Here is a 20,146-nt window from a genome sequence, read left to right as displayed (position 1 = left end):
TGCTCAGTCAATAGAAAGTGGTTTCTGAATAATTTAGGACACAATCCCTTTTTCTACAGAGTTTACAGTCTGGAGATACCTAGATGATAATAAGCAATACTAATACTTTATTTTATTCAAATACTAATGCTTTATTTTATTCAAAATGCTTTATTTTATTCAGATATTTTTGCTTCCTTTGCTCTCCCCCTCCTGTTTTTTTTTTCCTAAGTCCTAAAAATAAAGGTTTGTCCCTAATTGTTCTTAATCTTAGTTTTATGAAAAGGTATCCTAGTTTATTATCTTCATTTTCCCACAAGAAACTAATCATTAAAACACTAATTTATTTTGTCCTGTCTAGGAAGAAAATGAATACTCATTCTATCAAGAATGAATTCCATCCATTCTTGTCTTTCAAACAGGTTAATAAGGAAGAAGTAAGCCCTAAAGTTAAAAGGAACTGAATTTCAAATAAGACTTTATGAATGGCCGGGGATGGTGGTGCATACCTGTAATCCAAGTGATTTGGGAGGCTAAAGCAGAAGGATTGCAAGTTCAAAGCCAGCCTCAGCAACTCAGGGAAGCCCTATGCAATTTAGGGAGATCCTATCTTAAAAACTAAAAAGGACTGGGGACGTGGCACAATGGTAAAGCACCCCTGGATTCAATACCTAGTTAAAAATATATATATATTTTTTTATGAACGTACTTATTATATAAGTAATCATTGCAATCTAAGCCATGTGACTTCAAATCTGTACATATTTGGAGGCAATGTGATGAAGTAATTAAAAGCCGGGGCTGCTTTGATCCCCACCAGGACCAACACCAAAAAAAGTCTTGAAAGTAAAAAAAAAAAAAAAAAAAAAGCCTGAACTTGCTAACTGCATGGACCTTTCCCAAGTTACTTCAGTTTCCTCCTCTATAAAATGGGGATGATGATAATAATTCTTCCCTCCTGGAGATACTGTATAAGTTAGTTATAATAAAGCACAGAGAACAATGTGCTTTTCCTCCTCAGCTTCAGGCATAATCTTTCTTCACAGGAAGCAACAGATTGCCCATCGTCTTTGCAAAGTTTTCCTTCAATGCCCTCTACTTTTCTAGCCTGAGGAAGGGACACGCACGTTGCAATCTGTGTCTTTCAGTTCCCAGATAGGTTAGAGAAGACAAATGCCAGACCCAGGGACCTGGAGAAGGAACGCCAATTCCTGAGACTGACACTGAACTGGGGAAGGAGTGGGTATGAGCAAGTGAAAATACCACAAAGCATTCCTACTAGTTTTAGGAGAACTTTTCTTTGTGGGGAGTGGGGAGTGCAGATTTCAGCATTCATTTGGTTGCTATAAGTTTTCTGGAATGTTAATAGGTTTGATTCTGACAGCTTCTGTTTATTATTTTATTTTATTTTATTTTTGATGTTTCCATTGAGAAATGAGAGCTTAGAGCTGCTTATTCCACCCTTTTGCTGATGCCACCTCCCCGGATAAGATTTTAAAGGTTACCTTTGTCTGATTCCCCTTCCCCCAAAATGGAGCTACTGAAAGTGCCCATTTGTTCAAGAGATTAGCTAAGAAAACAAGATAATAAATGTGTCCAGCCCATGGTAAATACTCTATAAAAATATTATTAATAATTATTATTCTGAAATATAGTGTGAGTTGAAGTGCTCAATGTTCTAGTTCTAGGAAAATTTCAATACCAGATTGCAGTGGGATTTACTTCCTGTTTGGAAACAGCTAAAAGTAGTTTCATTCATTCCTCAGCAACAGCCTCTTGCCCTCAAATATCTGGAATGTCTATTTGGTCCCTGACCAGGGTCTGAATCCACAATTATACTTCATAAATATTATAAGATAAAAGCTGGACCTGAGAAAAAGGAATGATAAAATATAAATTAAATTCATGTAAGGATAAAGTACACATGTGGTATATTATCATGTTCCCCAGAGTCCTCTAAAAAATAAAAAGAAAAGAAAATATAGACAAAAAGGGCAAAAATAAAACTATATCTGATGTCCTGCCAGAACACCTAGCAAAAACACATGGAAATGTCACAGAAAATACCTGTAAAGGGAAGCCACTTAATACAGGAGCTTCTTGGAACACTCACAAACTTGCATTTTTATTCTTGACTTCCCAGAAGTTAAGAGCTCAAGGGATCTGGCTGGGTTCAAAACTGGCACCTCTTAAAGTTGAAATTCAGTACTTAGTAAAACTAGCCACTTCACATGTTATATAGATGTTTTTCATTCCCTGGACATTCCCCCACTTATTTCTTCATGAGACTAATGACCTACCCACTGAATACCAAAGAGATGTTGGAGAAAGAATCATTGTGGAGATGTATAATTAACTTGGCTAAATGCTAACTCAGTTTCACAATGAAAACCTTACATGGCTGATATTTGAAACTTTGGAAAAGATGTATACATTGTGTTTTTGCTTCTGCAGAAATGTGCAGTTCTTATTTGTCAGGTATTGTGTTTAACATGTGTTTCATATCAAATACAAGAAAGGTCAAATGAAATCTTTAAAAAAAAAATGCTGGCAGGATCTGCTGTGAGCGCCTCTTCCAACACATCTGGGAGCCTCTGTAAAAAATTAACTCAATATTCTGGACTCTTGGGATGGCCAAATTATTAACTAGTTTTGCAGAAGCAAGGCATATAAGAAATATTTTAGATTTGTAGACCATAAGTACTGTACAGTCAACCTGCTACATAAAAAAAAAAAAACCCAGCAAATAGATTAACTGGATATCTAGTTCCATTTATAACAGAAGAAATAAACATAGCATTTGTTGACTATTGCATTTGGCAGGCTAAACTGTATGGCTAAAATGTTAATGGAAGATTAATATCAGACTTTTTTTTCTCCTTAGAAGAAATTAAACATTGTAAATTATAACGTAAAACAAATTATAATGCCACACCTGCCTTGACCTGATATAGCTTCTGAATAGGGAATCAGTAGGAACAAACGTATTTCTGACAATTTCACATAAAGTTCAAATACAGATTTCTACATTTTCCCCTCTTGTCAAATATCTTTTTAGAAGTAAACTCAAGGAGAGACATACTAATGATTATGCCGTTTGCCAAAAGAGATACTTAAAACATTTCTCTCTTTCCCAATAAAGCCCTGACTGGATGTTTGCTTATTCTTTAACCTAGGCTTGGAAATCATCTCTCATATTATCCTCATTACCCTGAAATAGCCATACTCAGCTTCTCGGCTGTATTAGTGGGTAAATACCACTCATTCCGTGTTACTTTTATTAGGCAGAAGTGGATTTAAGCCAGTTAGATACCCCTGGGGAGCTTAAAAATATTCTGATACCTCAATTCCCCCACTTCCGTCAGTCATTACTAAGTTTTTCTAATGAGTATATTTGATAATAGATGACAGCCCAAACAGTTTTCTACTTCCTTATGCAAAGAAAAAAAATAATACTGATGTGTAGTATCGAAATCTTAATGCTAGGCTGGGGAGTGGTTTCTTTTGCATCCAGTTATTTACAGAGACATCAAGTGCTCTAAGCTAACCATGCTATTTATCAATTTATTGTCTCAATGCCAGAAATTCAAGAGGAATGAAGACACATGTGTTAAAAACCATAACATTTTGGCATAATGATTATCTCCTTAAATTCTAGTGGTTCAAGTTGAATGGGATTTATGATTCTCATTTGAATAGTTTAGAGAGTAATAACTTATTAAACAAATATTTATTGAATGCCTCCTATATGCCAAATACCCCTTTAGGATTCAGAAAATTTGCAAGAGACCACAAACAAAGAAAATAAGAAAATCATATTTTAGGACATATTAAGTATCATGAATGAAAGTATTAAGCAGGAACAGGATAGGAAGTTGCCATTTAAGTAGGCTTTACCCAGAAGTTGACATTTGAACAGATACCTGAGTAGAATTCTGGGGATATCTGAGCAAAGCAAGTTCTAGGCTGAGGATTTTGAGAGCACAATATGTGCAAGCAACTATTTTTGCTTTTGCTATGCTTCTTTCCATGTAGATTTTCTATCTATCTATCTATCTATCTATCTATCTATCTATCTATCTATCTATCTATCTATCTATCATTTGTTTTGCTCCATGTAGATTTTCAACAAACGGCCAACTTCTCTCAAAAAATTTTATCCCCTCCAGCCTCTACCTGAGTCGTTGCACTCCTGTTGGCATGTTTGATGATAAAACCATGGATAATAATAATAACCATTGCCAAGAATTGAAACTTAGATGGAGTTAACTCTAACCCTAGCCTTAACCCTACCCCTTAACTTTGCCAGTTTTTCCAATAAGGAGACTAAGGGTAGAAAAGATTAAGTACCTTTCCATGGGCCCTACATAGTCAGGACTGGGGCTGCCTTAATTTTACTCTGCATATATCTCACTCCAAAACCCATGCTCCAAACAGCTTTGTCTAACCATATCTACCAACTGTGTTCTAAAATAAATGCATTATAAATGGAAATGACTTCTGACAATCTGTGTAACCTTCCATATGTCATTTTTTGTATAATTGGACACAATATCTTTATGTTATTTATTTTTATCTGGTGCTGAGGATAGAACCCATTACCTAGGTGAGCTCTATACCCTGAGCCACAACCCCAGCCCCCATATGTCACTTCTTTCAGAATCTGTTTCTCCTCTTAAATAAGAAGACTGAATTAAATCACCTGTTAAATACTTTATAGCCACAAAACTATGATTCTCTGATAGCATTAACTTTGGCTACTTTAACATAGTTCGAGTCCTACCAAATCAATGATGTCAAAAGACATGTATTAATTGCCTTCCCTCAAAATCAAGCACAATCTACCAACATTATGCCCCAAGTAATTTTTTCTTAAGAAGTTATTGATATGCTTTGGAATAAGATACAGAAAGGTTTGCTCTAGATACCTTGGCTTTGTGTCGACTCCCAGGTGGAAACTCAAATGCCTGGGAGTCCAGGCAGGAAATTTAAGTGGGTGAAGTGAATGTTGTATAGATGTGGCTCTGTGCCAACTCAGAGCAGCCATGTTAGAAATGTGGAAAAGCTGTGTTTCATTCAAACGAAACTCTGTTGCCTATTTTGCTGCATATTTTAACTTACAAATTCAGAGACTGATTAATTCTGATGATATTATTGAAAAAATATGTAAGAGTATACACCCTTAAAAATCCAAAATGACCAAGTGTCACCTCATTCCCTACTCGTGTCAACTGCCTCCACAGGACCCACTTCAATCAACAGCATCAGAGAATAAGCTCCATGAGAGTGGGGACTTGCCCTTTGTTCACATCTATGCTGTGGTTCCTAGCCCTGTGCTCACTGTATAACAGATTATCCATAAGTGCTTACTGAATGAATAACTGAAATAACTTTAAAACTGAACATACATCTGAGTTTTAAGAAACTAATATCAATTCTCATCTGACATTTTAAAATAGAGACTTGGGCTGTAACCTTCATTCAGTCACTAACATAAATTATGCTACTCTCTGGTAATCAGTTTTCTCAACCATCAATCAAGAGGGGATGGTGAGAAAAGGTCCCTTCCAGTTTCCTAAGTCTCTGATCCTCTGAGCTCTAATTTTGGTTTAGAATACAGAAAACATTTAATATGGACTCAGTGTAGCTCTGTGGTAGAGCACTTGCCTAGCACACGTGAGGCCCTGGGTTCAATCCCAAAACCATCAAAAAACAAACATTTGATTTAGTAGAAGTTTGACCTGGATGTCTTGACCTTATGTAGACTGGAGTTGAAAGAAGTGCTTTCTCGGCCAAGCAGGAAACATAAATAAGAGAAGTGGGCTGGGTGATGGCTGCCTTAAGCAATTCACAATCACAAGGGCCAAGTTGAAAAATATCAAAACCAACAAGAGGGCAAATGGAGGAGCATTCGTCTAGCTGGTTGGCATCACAATCTCTTCAGAGGTCAGGAATAGTCCCTAATCTCCATGTTATATGATATAATTTAATGTTAAGCAACTGAACCAGGATAAATCATTAACTTGCAGAGATCAAATTGATTGCTGACTCTTCACTAATCTCTTGACCTGAGTCCTGCTGTCCTTGTCCACACTGCCATCTTCATGAACTTAGAGGTTTATGATGACAAATGCACAAACTGTGGGTGTGGTTAGCTGTAGTGGAGTGGGGGGCACATTCTCATCCAGCTGTGGGAAGTGGAGGATGGTGGCCCAGGATAGAGCATGAGAAGCCCACTCGACTGTGTGGGGGAAGCCCACCACTGAGCACTCAAAGGTGCACAGTTCAGTAGGTCAGAGATGGAGCCAGTTCTCCACAGAGGATGGCCACCAAGCACATGACCAGGGCCCACCTGTGTTCTGTAGGCCTGCAGCACCAGCCTGAGCACAGAATAGCTTGCTTCCTCCAGCAGCCAGAGACTGTGGACTGCTTTGACCCTAAGTGGTCACCAACTTCCAAAGCTCTGAAACATTTGAGACCCACCCCACATATTCTCACATGTTCTGTCATTCCTGACATGTTGTCCCCATCCTGCTCATGATCTCATCAACCCTCCTCTGTGATTACAACAGCCTCCTAATTATCCTCAGGTTTTTTTTTTTTTTTTGAGGATATTGTGAATGGAGTAGTTGTCCTCATTTCCATTTCAGAGAATTTGTCACTGATATACAGGAATGCCTATCCTCGATTTCTGTGTTTTCAACTGCGGTCCCTTACTCAGAGTGCAAGGACTTCCAAATTCCCACAGCATGAAGGAACACACTGATATCTAAAACCTGCCACGATCCAACTTCTCTCTAGTTTCCAATCATTTCTCCCATAAGTTTTCTATTCCCATGATATTGTTCACCCAGCTGTTGCCCAAACATGCCTCATTAAGTTCTGCTCCCACACCTATATTTGTGTTGTCCCACCCACCTTGGACACCCTTCTATGGCCTCCTCTCTAAGCCAGCCGTCATCAGTACTTTAGAAACCTGTTCAAGTCCTACTTCCTCCTTGAAGCCTTGCTCAATAACATCACCCACAGTGTTGCTTCCGCCTTTAAGTTGACAAAACTTAATAGCTATACCACCTACTTCACATTTATAGGAACTCCATCTTGGGCTCCCTGTTTTGTAGATATGTATGTCCTGCTCTCCAATCGGAATGTAATGTTCAAAGATCAATGAGTTTGCTTTCTGACTTTATAGCAATCAGGATAGTTGCATCTTGGACTTAATAAATACTTGTTGAATGTCATAAGCCCATCAAAATGAGATGATAAACCAAATCTTTTTCTCCTTCTCCATACAAAGAACTGAACTCAGAATTAGTATTTGCAGGACAGTGTTATATGCCGTGCTACCAGGAAGGAGCTTTTTGCAAAAGTCTGCAGCAGTTTGAGGAGCAAGCTTTCACTTCCCTGGATGTAAAATATTCTGCAACTTTTGATCAAGCAACTTGGGATGGAAGAAAAACAACTTCCCAGCTAATAAGACAAATATTTTAATAACTTCTATTTCTTCTTAGGAAGTTCCTAAGTTCCTAAGAAGAACTTCATTTCTTCTTAGGAAGAAATGATGATTTTACAATAAGCTGCTAAAGAGATTTATGGAAAGTCATATGCAAATTACTACAAATAATTTAAAAAAATAGGGGACAAATACATATTGTTTGACAATTCTTTTATATCAATATCACAGGTTATTTTAAATAAGTTATTTGTGCATATATATGTTATGTTATGTATGCATTTTATCTTTTTGGACCAATGTTCTTAAAATAAGGATGAGGTAGCCCAGAGAAAAATAACTCTAACTACCATCTTTATACTATTGCTAAAGCTGTTCAACTTTCCATTAAATGGAGGCATTTTAAAGAATTAATATGTAGATTTGTTTCTCATATAAGTAGATATAATAGTGATTTATTCCCAGGTTCGTTTCTTAGAGTCTTATTGAAAATTTCTGAACATCTCCTTAAATATGATATCCTGATACCTTTCATCTTCTGATGGTCAAATCAGCCAAAATGGTGTTTGTAGGTTTCACAACTATAGTAATTAAGCATTTAGCAATTACTTTCTAGGAGCTATTTTTCCTCCCATTCATGCTCCAATATGTCTTATTCTCTCAGATAAGGACATTTCCTTCCCACCCTCCTTCCATTCTTCCTTAACCTTCTAGAATTCTTTTGAAATAAGTTGAAAAAAAAATACCACTTCTATTAAATAAATAATTTGGTAAGATTCCCATTAAAAAAAAACTTATGAGGATTTAAAGAAGTAAAGCTAAGTTCCATTGATTATTGTGGAGACTGCAATTTTAAAGTATCTTCGTAAATAATTTATTCAAATTATTCTGTCTACAAAATAATGCAAGCACTCATTCTGTTTTTCAGAATGCACATGCTTTAATTTATTAAATAAACTTTAATAAATCAAATTATTGCTAAAATGATTAGTTATGACAATGGCATGATAAATATACCACAAAAAGGAAAAAAAAGAAGTTGTCAGTCTGGACACATTCTAAAAAAATTATAGGTGAATTTCTGTGATGTCTAGGATTTGCTTTAAAATATTTCAGCCAAAAATAAAATGATAAGTGAAAATAAGATTGGCATGATTTTGATAATTATTAAAGCTGGATGGTAGGTTTTAATAAATAGGTGCATAGAGGTTTACAAAAATTGCTTAGTGCTTCAAATTTTCCAAAATAAAATACTTAAAAATTCTGTACTGCTGTTCTACTGCTCATTATATTGTCACCCCCCGACATACAATTAAACCCCAAAATGGGAGATCCTATTGGAGAAATTCCCCTGAGTCCTTATACCAGGGAAAGAAAGAAAGAAGGAATCAAAAAGCCCATTGCAGATTCTTCCAGCAGTAAAATCCTAGGAGTTAGTCATTCCTTCAACTTCCATCTTTTTTTTCTGAAATGTAAGTGTTTCATGAACACATCTGATAATGAATTTTTTCTCTTTTGTAAAGTACCTAAAGCTACAGGATTTAGTCATTGAGCATTGCCTACTGACGATTACAATGCATATAGTGACTCATGGATTTTTGCTTAAACTATACTGTATGAAGCAGGCATGGTGGTTCACACCTGTAATCTCAGCTGTTCAGGAGGCCAAGGCAAGATGACCACAAATTCAAGGTCAACATTGGCAACTTAGAAAGACCCTGTCTCAGAATAAAATAATAAAATGGGCAGGGAATGTAGCTCAATGGTAAAGTGTCCCTCGGTTCAATCCCCAATACTGGGGATACACACACACACACACACACACACACATACTATATGAGCTGTCTAGATAATTTTCTATGAGTACTTTGGTTCTTGTGAATCATGAAGAATGGTATGGTTATATTTGCACAGTAACAACACAAAGAACAAGAAGAAATTTTTGATGACCCTGGCTTTATACAGGGGCATCTTCCACATGTAGAAGAATTAAAAAAAAAAAAAGAAAGAAAGAAATCTTGGTGAAGAATCATTCATGAGTAAATGAGATCTAGAGGAATGATGTTTATTTTACACAAACTCTGCAAGGACCTGAGTAATTACAAAGCTTAACACAGAAAGCAAACTCTCATATGGCAGTTTTCCAAAATGGATGCATAGTTGTGAAATCAATTAGAACTTTTGTAATTAAAAAGTGTAAAAAAAGTGGCAAAATCATATAATATTCTTTACTCTCATGCCGTGTTAAATTGATAAAGGTGTTTAGGAACATTTTAATTCCTCACTCTGGAGATAACACAAGTAGTCCTCCCAGGGAGCTATACCTCAACATCAGTCCCTTATTTCAGTGACTGTTATCTGGCCCTAGCTGGGAAGCTCCCAGGGGACTAGCAGACAATGCCAGAGAAGACTTAAAACCATTTCATAAGGAACTGTGGAAGGGAAGAAAGCCAGTTAGGGGAAGGGGAAGCTAAGGCAAGACATAATCGTGATTTCAAATATTTGAGGTATATTACTATATAAAAGAGAGAGCACAACTCTTGTGTGTAACTCAAGAGTGAGCTAGAGTCAAGTTTCAAGGATCCATATGAGATTCAAACTGTGAAGAGCTACCCAACAATTACAATGGTTCTTTAGAGAAATAGGTAACTCCTTGGAAGGAACTCTTTACTGCTCAGTGGAGTATGAAGGTGGTTTTACAGTGCTGCTCAAAATGTGGCCATGGAATGAGATTTATTGATTTGATTGATTTATTTATTTTTATTAATTTTTGCAATGCTGAGGATCAAACTAAGCCCTTACACATGCTCTGCAAGTGTTCTATCACTGAACTCGAGATTTAAATTTTAATGAAATTTTTACTGTAGTTTTTTTTTTTTCTTTTCATGTTTCCTGTAAATGAAAACCATATTACAATTGCCAGGAAATTCCATTCCTATATTTAGAACACTCACATATTTATGTGTCAAATATCTTATGTGCTTTTCTGATACACTAACAGACATAGGGTGGTAATCAATTCCAGATTGTTTAATTGCAATAAGAACACAACATGGATCTGACCTCTTCACAAATATTTAACTGTACAATATGGTTATGTGAAATATAGGCACAGTATAGTACAGCAAGTTTCTAAAACCTAACCATCTTGCATGACTAAAACTTTATGCACAGTGAATATCAACCCCCATTGCCCCTCCTCACAGCCCCCTACCCCTCCCCATTCTACTCTCTTTATCTATGTGCTTGACTATCTAATACACCTCGTGTAAGTGGAAGTATAGTATTTTTTCTCCTGTAACTATCATTTCACTTTGTATAATGTCCCCCAAATTCATTCATATTGTCACTTAGGACTTCCTTCTTTTTAAAGGCCAAATAATATCCCATTATATATATACACTGTGTTTTCTTTATCCATTCATCTGTTAATAGACATTTAGCTTGTTTCCTCTTCTTAGCTATTATGAATAATATCAAGTGAATATGAGAGTACAGATGTCTCTTTAAGATTCTGGTTTCCATATGTTCTCTGATACTAATCCTTAAGAGAAGGAGATTATGCCAGACTGAAAATTCATACACTGCTTCCTTCAATAATGTCTTGCTATAGAAAGAAAATGGTAGTGAAACCAAATAGTGTTCTTCATGGCATTCTTGAGCCCTTTGATTATTACTGCAGTGGAAATAATTTACCCATTGAGTAGTTAATAAGACTAGAGACATTTTACAGTAATCAAATGATTGCACTACAAAAACCAGATAAGTGGAAAGTCCCTTTTAAAATTAAGTTCTATATTTCACTGGTTGAGGATACATCTGAAAGCTACATATCACAGCAGTATACAGTTGCCAAAAAGAAAAGAAAAAAAAAAAAAGCTTCACTGCCATCTTCTTGAGCTTATTATAAGGAATCTTTTAATTGGATCTACACTAAAAAAAACCCTCTAAGTTGAATAAATAACACATATCACATGTGTACATATGCTACTATTTAAAAATATAATGATTCTATTAGGATCATAAAACAAGAATTCATTTTAAACTGCTACCGAATTCAATTATGTATTTTCCCAAGCAGTATTTACTAAAAATATCATTTGTTATGTAGAGTTCCAACATGTTTTTTAATGTCAGTTAGTATCTTTGTACAAGCTTTGCTAACTGATGGCTTCTGCATACAGCTGTGTAGTCAGAGTACTGCATAGGAAGCAGGAGCAAGTGGAGGGCTGAACTCCAGCCCTCATGGGCTTGCCCAGCCATCAGCCCCGATAGTAAAATTGCATCAGGCCTAGCCAGGGTCATCCACCTTTGCAGTTAGCCCAGGATTAAAGATTTCCCAGGATACTAGACTTTCAGTGCTATAGTCAGCTGAGTCCTAGGCAAACCACCCTAATCACAGCACAGGTGTGCTAGATGCCCCAGTGTCAGCCTCAAATCCCTGTTCTAGAACCAAAGGCCACTGCAATGGTGACGCCATTTTCACATCACCTTTTTTTCTCCTTATGTTTCCAAGGTGAAAGAGCCATGTAGTCACGCCAACATCCTGACCAAGCCTGACCCAAGAACCTTCTGGACTACTGATGATTCAGGTATTATTGGGAAAATACACTTTGATCCTGTGATGTGCAGGATGCATTCTGTACTGTTTGCTGGCTGGCTTATACGCAGCCCACCACTTGAATGCACTTCACAAGCTATTTCATGATCCTAAAAGTCTTTTCCATTGAATCTCCTTTCTGAGTTTCAGGAACATATATAGCATTAGGTGTAGCATCATGGAGTGTGAACTGTGTTCAAGTGTCAGGGGAACACTGGAATGAGTTTATTTCCTAGAGTCAAGGAGAGAGGAATAGAATAAAATGGGCAAATGCATAGTTCAAGTCCCCCCTCACCCCAGGATGAAAAGGGGATTTAAAAAAACTAACTTGAATCAAACTTCAGAATACTTAACAGGAGGCAAATCTGCCTTTTTGTGTGAGATCCAGAGGTAAAACCCTAATCAGGCTGGGCATGGTGGCACATGCCTGTAATTTCAGCCGCTGGGAAGGCTGAAGCAGGAGGATTGCAAGTTCAAAGCCAGCCTCAGCAAAATTGAGGCACTAAGCAATTCAGTGAGATTCTGTCTCTAAATAAAATAGAAAATAGGGCTGGGGATGTGGCTCAGTGGTCAAGTGCCCCTGAATTCAATCTCCAGTACTGAAGGGACGAAAAAAAACTAATCAGAATCAGACGAATACCATGTTATGAGCTCAGACTGTGCCCTCACCTTACACAATTAAAAATCAGACAAAGGGTAGGGCTTGTTCTTACAGGAAAATAAAGGCATCTTTTGATTCTTTTTCAAAACACATGTGAGCCATGAGGACTAATTACACTAAGTAGACACTAAAGATGGGGGGGGGAGGCGGGGGGTCAAAAAGAGCTGAAACACTTAAGAGAGTGATAATAGAGCTTTCACCTCTTCTAATTAAGTGGGGCCTGATGAAACAGAAAACCAGTGCTGTTGTCTAATATTTGTATTATGCCTCACACTTTTATGAAGTGTGTTCCCAAAAATCTAATTTAGTGTGTTGCAGCAACGCTGTGAAATAGGAGGGGCAGTCTGCCCTCACTATCCCTCCTTAGAAGCAAGATAACAAGCTCCAGAGGTTATCTGACATAACCAAAGCTCACAGCTCCAAAGTATGAGAGCTGGGAATTGGGCAGAGAGCCGCAGGCCTGTTCTCTCATCCACTTCTGAGGAAGAAGCAGCTCCTATGTGGAGCCGCACAGGCTAAATCTGTGCTTTAATCTTCTCTTTGTAAAAGAGTCCGTCTGTGCCTCTTAGCAGCAGCAGAGAACTTGAGAAGGGAAATGAAAATCTCTCTGATGGCTTTTTTTTTTTTAAGACCAGGCTTATGGTCTAAACTTATTATTAATTTTATCTGTCAATTTTTTTCCTGTTTTGTTTTTATGTATTTCCTTTGAAGAAAGATGAAGAAACATGAAAGTGAACTGGCCTCTTTTTGCCATCATTTCGATCCATTTGCTAATGGACCACAATAAAGAAGCCATCTTGCTGGCTAATACTGCTATTAAGATTTGTAGCCTTATGTGATGCAGGAGCAAAATAGAAGGAAGCATCATAAATGAAAATTAAATGATTTGTGATGTTATGTAAAGAGATTAGAATGGGACAGGAATCAGCATAGGGTAGGTCCAGAAGATGCTGCCTGGACACTTGGAGAAGCTGGAGAAATTAAGTTACAAAAAAAACTAATGCCAGGTGCCATGGCACATGCTTGTAATCCCAGTGAATTAAGACACTGAGGTAGGAGGATTGCAAGGTCAAGGTCAACTCCAGCAATTTAGCAAGGCCCTGTCTCAAAACAAAAACTAAAAGGGCTAGGGATGTAGCTCAGTGGTGGAGTGCCTGGGGTTCAAGACCCAGTACAGAAAAAAATATTTTTTCAATGCAGAGCAGGTAGAGAAATGAGAAAGCAGATGAAGTTTTCCATGTCTATTCACTTTCATAACTTTCATGATTTGAGGATCATCAGTGGGGTTAAAAAGACATAGTATCCTTCTTCCTTCATGAGAATTTTTCTTGACAACTAAGGCGTAGACTAAGATCTGTGTCTAGAGGGATTTTTTTTTTTAATTCTTTTTGCCTAGTTGTTCAATCAATCTGACCAGGGTGTTAAAATCTTTACCTATCGTGGTAAAATTGTCTTTTGCAGCTTTAATTCAATCAATTTTGATTTTTGATCAAATTTTGAAGTTGTGCTATTGTACATATATCTTTATGAGTGTCATGATTTCCTGATGAAAGATCATTTTGCTGTTAGAAAATGTGCTTCTTTATCTCTGGCAAACGTTTTTGTTTGAAGAATATTTTAAAATATATATTTACATAGCCAGTCCAGTCTTCTTATGGCTTTTCATCACGTGGTAGTATAGGTTTTCTATCCATTTAATTTCAAACTATCCATGTCATGGTTAAAGCACTTCTCTTCTAACCATCATGTGCCTAAGTTTCCCTTTTAAATCCTGTCTGACAATCTCTGTTCTCTTTTTAATACAAGACGTTTAAACCATTTATGCTTAGTTGCTGACACAGATTAAGAATAGGCAAATAAAGAAAAGAAGGTATATATAGAAAACAAATAGCAAAATGGTAGAGTTACTTTCCTGACTTCTCTAAAATTATTTGAATATTTTTTATACTTTAATATAAATTTTTTTTGTGATACTCAGGATTGAACCCAGAGCTGTGTACATTATAAGCAAGCACTCTACCACTGAGCTACACCCCTAAGCCTTTTTTTATTATTTTTATTTTGAGACAGAGTTTCATTAAATTCCCAAAGCTAGCCTCAAACCTATCATCCTTCTGCCACAGCCTCCTGAGTAGCTGGATTACAGGCATGCCCAGCTGATGTTAATTTACCTGTTGACTTTCTAATTATACTTCACTGCATTATATTTTTAATGGTGGCTCTAGAGATTACAATAAATAACTTTAAATTTTCAGTCTATTTCTGAGACCTTGAAACATTTGTCCATTTACCCAACCCCCACCTTGACCTTTCATATTATGGTTGTCAGGTATGTTACCTTTATAAATAAACCCTAGGGCACAATATATTTAAAGGGCAATGTTATAGTCATTATTATAAAATGAATTTTATTATTACAGCTTTTTTAAAATTCCTGATTTTGTGTGTGTGTGTGTGCCAGGAATTGAATCCAGGGGTGCTGAGCCACTGAGCCACATCCCCAGGCTGTCTTTATATTTTATTTAGAGATAGGGTCTCATTGAGTTTCTTAGGGATGAGCTGTTGAGATTACAGGTGTGTGCCACCATGCCCAGCTCCTGAAATAATTTTCATAAAATGTTCTTATATTTCCTATGAAAATTATTTTAAGTGATTGGAATCTTTCCTTTCAAAGCCAGCCATCATCAGAGAGTATTTTATTTACTGAATTCAATATGTAGTCTCTTGATATTTAGTTCAAGTAGAATTGAATATCAAAGTCCATCTTGCTTGATAGAAATAAAATTAATAAAAACATTTCTTTGTTAAGAACTAAGGAATTATTGAGGATTAGCACATCTTGAAATCCCGTGGGACTGGCTAATTTTTGCATTCAGTGTCTTTGTGCTTGAATACAAGAGGAAAAGACTGGTGTGCTCAGTTGCCATATGCAGATATGGGTACACAGAGAAACAAGTCATTTTTAAAAAGTCCTTTTATTCACAATTATAATCAAAAAGTGGCATATTAGGCAAAAAAAAAAAAAGGAAAATAGAGAAATGAAGGAAACTAATCAGCCATAATCTTACCACCTCTACTTTTGTTCATTGAGCTCTTATGACTTCCCAACATTTGTTCAGACAATAAGCAAACAGGCTGCACAAGTTTAGGCTCTTTCCTGTAATCTTTGTTTTCAGGCTCTGAAACCTGAGTTGTTTGTTTTTGTACTCCTTTGCTTTTCAATTGCTGGTCCTGCATTGGCTTATAAATTAGAATTTCAAGGTACGATGAGATTTCCATACTTTAAAAATTTGTGTTTTTCCCCGTTGTTGTTATTGGTAACACATATAATGTTCATTGGTTAGAAGTAAGTCACATAAGTCAGTCAACAATAGGATTTCTCTCAAAGGCCATCATTCTTACTGGGCACTTATTTTGTTAGGTAGGAAAATATAACCTCTTAATATTCTCCCTACATCCTTTTACTTGAAGTTTCCTTTTTTTTTTTCCTTGTGGTGCTGGGGTTTGAACCCAGGGCCTTAAGCATGCGAGGCAAACACTCTATCAACTGAACTATATCCCCAACCCCCTAGCCCTTTTTATTTTACTTTGAGACAGGGTTTTGCTGAATTGTCTAGGCTGGTCTCCAACTTGTATGCTACCACGCCTGGAATGAAGGTTTCTTTTAACAAGACAATTCTACCCTGGAGGTTTTGAAAATGCCTAGATTTATTTCAAGCAAAAATTAAAGTACAAGAATCATAATTGTGCAAATTTTTCCCAGAAGGGAAAGTTGAATGTTCCCTTTTATTTCCATGATTATGCATTTTTTTCTTTATATTTTCTAATAATGTATTGCATTTTAAAATTTAGTATAAATTTCTGGGTACTTAGGAATCACTATAAAGTGGCATATTTATATTTATTTAAGAGCAGTAATAGTTTATGTGCTGAATATAGAAATGAAGTGATTCATAGATTAAAAACATATGGACTACAGAAGTATTTCAGTATTTCAGAGAATATGTAAAATTAGATCACTGAATTAATATAAGTAGTGGGAGGAATTTATTATAAATTTTCAAAAATAAAGAAAACAGTTTTCTAGATTTTTTTTCTTAAAACACACATCACTCTCGTATTTATATCTACAAAATAGTTGCTTTGTCCTCCAAAGTATAGCATTATCTATTTAAAAAAGAGAGAGAGAGGTAACTAGGATAAATGTTAACCATGATCTGCTGACACAGAAATTTTCCATCTGATACATGTTGACCAGTGTATTCATGGTAGTTTTTGCCACTTGATAATCATTTAGTAAAATGCCTATAAATACATAAAAATCCTTAAAGTAGACTGATCTTAGGTCAAAGTACAAGAACAGTGGCTCTCAGTAAAGTTATCCTATACACAGTGAAGAATCTCAGAGTCATATAATACCATTCTCGGGAGTAAAAATGAAGTCGGGTACTAGAACACAGAGAGGCACCAGCCTAAGTACTTGAAATTGTCCTTTGACCTAAATCTTGAATACCCTCTCCCTCATTAAGCATAAAAATCCAATACAAAGGTTGATTTCCTAAGAGACTATTCTTATGGCTCTTCGATCATAAAATTTGTCCTACTATCAACTGTCATTTATTCCATTTTTGCTTTTTGTGTTGAAATTTGATCAATAACAACCTCAACATAACAATGGCTGTTGACATTATTGATTGATTAACTCAATGAAAGTCACCAACCATAACTTTTTACACTATCAAATGAAAGATCCTCTTCAGACTCAGCTTATCCCATGTCAAACACAAATAAAAACATAACACCCTTCTTAGCTGGGCACCGTGACACACACCTGTAATCCCAGAGGCTGGGGAGACTGAGGCAGGAGGATAGCAAGTTCAAAGTCAACCTCAGCAAAAGCAAGGCACTAAGCAACTCAATGAGACCCTGTCTCTAAATAAAATACAAAAAACAGAGCTGGGGATGTGGCTCAGTGGTTGAGTGCTTCCGAGTTCAATCCATGGTAGCCCCTCCCACCCCCCACCAAAAAAAAAAAAAAAAACCCACAAAACATAAAAACCTTCCACAAAGAGAAAAGAGTGTACCATATCTCATGTAAAAGTCACTAACTCCTTAGACATCTCCCACTGCTCCCTAAAATAATTGCCAGGACATTCAATGTTTTCTAGAGTCCTTTGCACCTGGAACATGCCTGATCCTACATTGTGCTGGGGAAATGAATACAATGAGTTCTCTCCAAAATTAAAGAAGGTTCATTTTGAAAGTCTTATTGAAGACCTAACCCTTTAGAAGTACAGAGATCCAGTCTGCCACACATATGCTGTTTTTTTTTTTTTTTCACATACCCTATTTTTCCAACTCAGACTTTTCAAAATTGAACTTTACTTCCATTACCTCCATCTTAGAACCAGAAGCCACAGTCATTCTCATTTTCCTGGACCACACCTCTTTTAGGGCAAGTAAACTCCCCAGAAGAGTTAGTTGACCAGCCAATCATTCAAAGAACTGCAGGAAGCTGCTCCACAGTTCAGGGTCTGTTGTGTGGTTAGTGTGTGAGCTTGTGAGAACTTTTGTGCATCCATTTCTTTCATCTGCAAAAATGGAAGAGTAATAATTGAGCATGGAGTTTTGTGAGAGCAAAGATAATGCAGTAAAGTTACTTAGAACTGTGTAATGTATATTTAGTAGTCAATTTATGTTAGCTCTTACTTGGAGAAAGAATTATATCACTTATGTGGGATTATGTTTGCACAGGATTTTCTGGGTTAAAAGAAGGATACATTTTATCATTATTGTTTCTATTTATACTTTACTAGATGTATAGTTTGTTTTTTATTCCTGGACCATGAAGCTCATCATTTACTGTATTCCATTATCTGCAGCCTCAGACACAAGACTGATAAGCTTCCTGGAAATAGACACATGCTGGCCCTAAAATCCTTGAACTGGAGATAACATTAGACATTACCAAGTCATTTAGATAAAATATCTCATTCCTTTTTTTACTTTTAACTAGTTTTAACCTTAAAGCTTTTGAAGGTGTAATCAACCAGATGAGAGAACTAGGGGGTATTTTCTTACACTTCATGTGTAAACTCAACTTTTAGGTTCTTCTTTGAAGTAAAACAGATTCTTCACTGGTTACAGAGTAAATCCTGAATTGCAAAAATGCGTCTCCCATTCCCCATGACCTCCCCCACCCAACCCGCTCATGGTTTAATCCAGGCTGCCACAATCAGACAGAAGCATGAGAAAACTGTTTTCTTGCATCTCCAGTGAAAACTAGAGCAGAAAATATTGAATTCATAAGCGAGGATTTGCAAAGCAAAAGACACTTAGTTTTGCATGACTTTAACCATCTACAATGGATTAGAGGGCTCCAGGTTGAAGGATGGGTTATCTATTTCAGTGAGTAGTGAAATATCATTTCTAACCTCTGTTGAAAGATACTTAAGAGTCATGCTCATCTAGTATTTGAGTTAGGTTTGGCAGCAGAGAATTTATCAAATCCAATCCTCACAACTGTCCTGCTGCAAATGTGTGCATATGTGACTATAGACTCAGCTCAACAGAAAAGCTCCCTTACTTTCCTGTGGATTGTGTAAATTAAGGATTTAGCCTTCTGAAGCTTTTCAGATGGAGCAAAATCTGTTCATGCCTTTGTGGAGATCACAAATTTTCTCTTTGTTGAGATGAATATTACTGGGTGCTTTTTATTGTTTGTTGTTGGTTTTTGATTTCTTGGTGGTAGTAGGACTTAAACCCAGGGTCTCTCACATAATAGGCAAGTGCATTATCACTGAGCTACAGCCGAAGTCTTTTCTTTATTTTGAGACAGGGTTTCACGAAATTGCCCAGGCTGGTCTCGAACTTGGAATCCTGCTGCCTCAGCCTCCCAGATAGCTGGGATTATAGACAGGCATGTTCCACCCATCATGCCCGAACAAAATTACTTATTACTTCTGCTTTTAATTGAAGGGTAAACTAAAAGTTTTTTCATCATGGATGATTTTCTTTCTTCTTTCTTTCTTTTTTTTTTGCTTGTGTTTATGTGTGTGTGGTACTGAAGAATGAATCCAGGGGCCTTACATGCTAGGCAAGCCCCGTACTGCTGAGTTATATCCCTGGCCTTTTGAAACAGGAGTATGCAGGCTGGACTGGAACTTGTGATCTCCTATGTCCAGAGTAGCTGGGATGACAGGTGTGTGCCACCACTCCTGGCCAAAATGGCCAATTTTTCTGATTCCAAGGATTCTCTTAACATATTTTCAGAGTACAGTTGTTCTTCCACTTACATAGATATTTGCATCTCTACAAACCCTTGTAGATTGAAAATATCTCGATTGAAAACGCTTTTACTACACTTAACTTACCAACATTGTAACTTGGCCTATCCTACCTTAAATGTGCTCAGAATACGTCAAATAGCCTATAGCTGAACATCATGAGTAAG

The 20,146-nt window shown here is 36.7% G+C and overlaps 1 protein-coding gene across 1 annotated transcript in view; it reads left to right on the top strand.

Annotated features, from left to right (window-relative positions):
• The window catches only part of Sgk1 (serum/glucocorticoid regulated kinase 1), a 105,364-nt gene that overhangs the window by 65,507 nt on the left and 19,711 nt on the right, over positions 1-20,146 (top strand). Inside the window, exon 3 of the mRNA XM_048798596.1 lies at positions 11,949-12,024. Within this exon, the coding sequence (XP_048654553.1) occupies positions 11,949-12,024 (76 nt within the window). The remainder of the gene's footprint in view (positions 1-11,948; positions 12,025-20,146) is intronic.

This window comes from Marmota marmota, unplaced genomic scaffold, assembly GCF_001458135.2.
Source record: "Marmota marmota marmota unplaced genomic scaffold, marMar, whole genome shotgun sequence".
NCBI lineage: Eukaryota > Metazoa > Chordata > Mammalia > Rodentia > Sciuridae > Marmota > Marmota marmota.
This window is presented reverse-complemented; position numbering and strand designations above follow the sequence as displayed.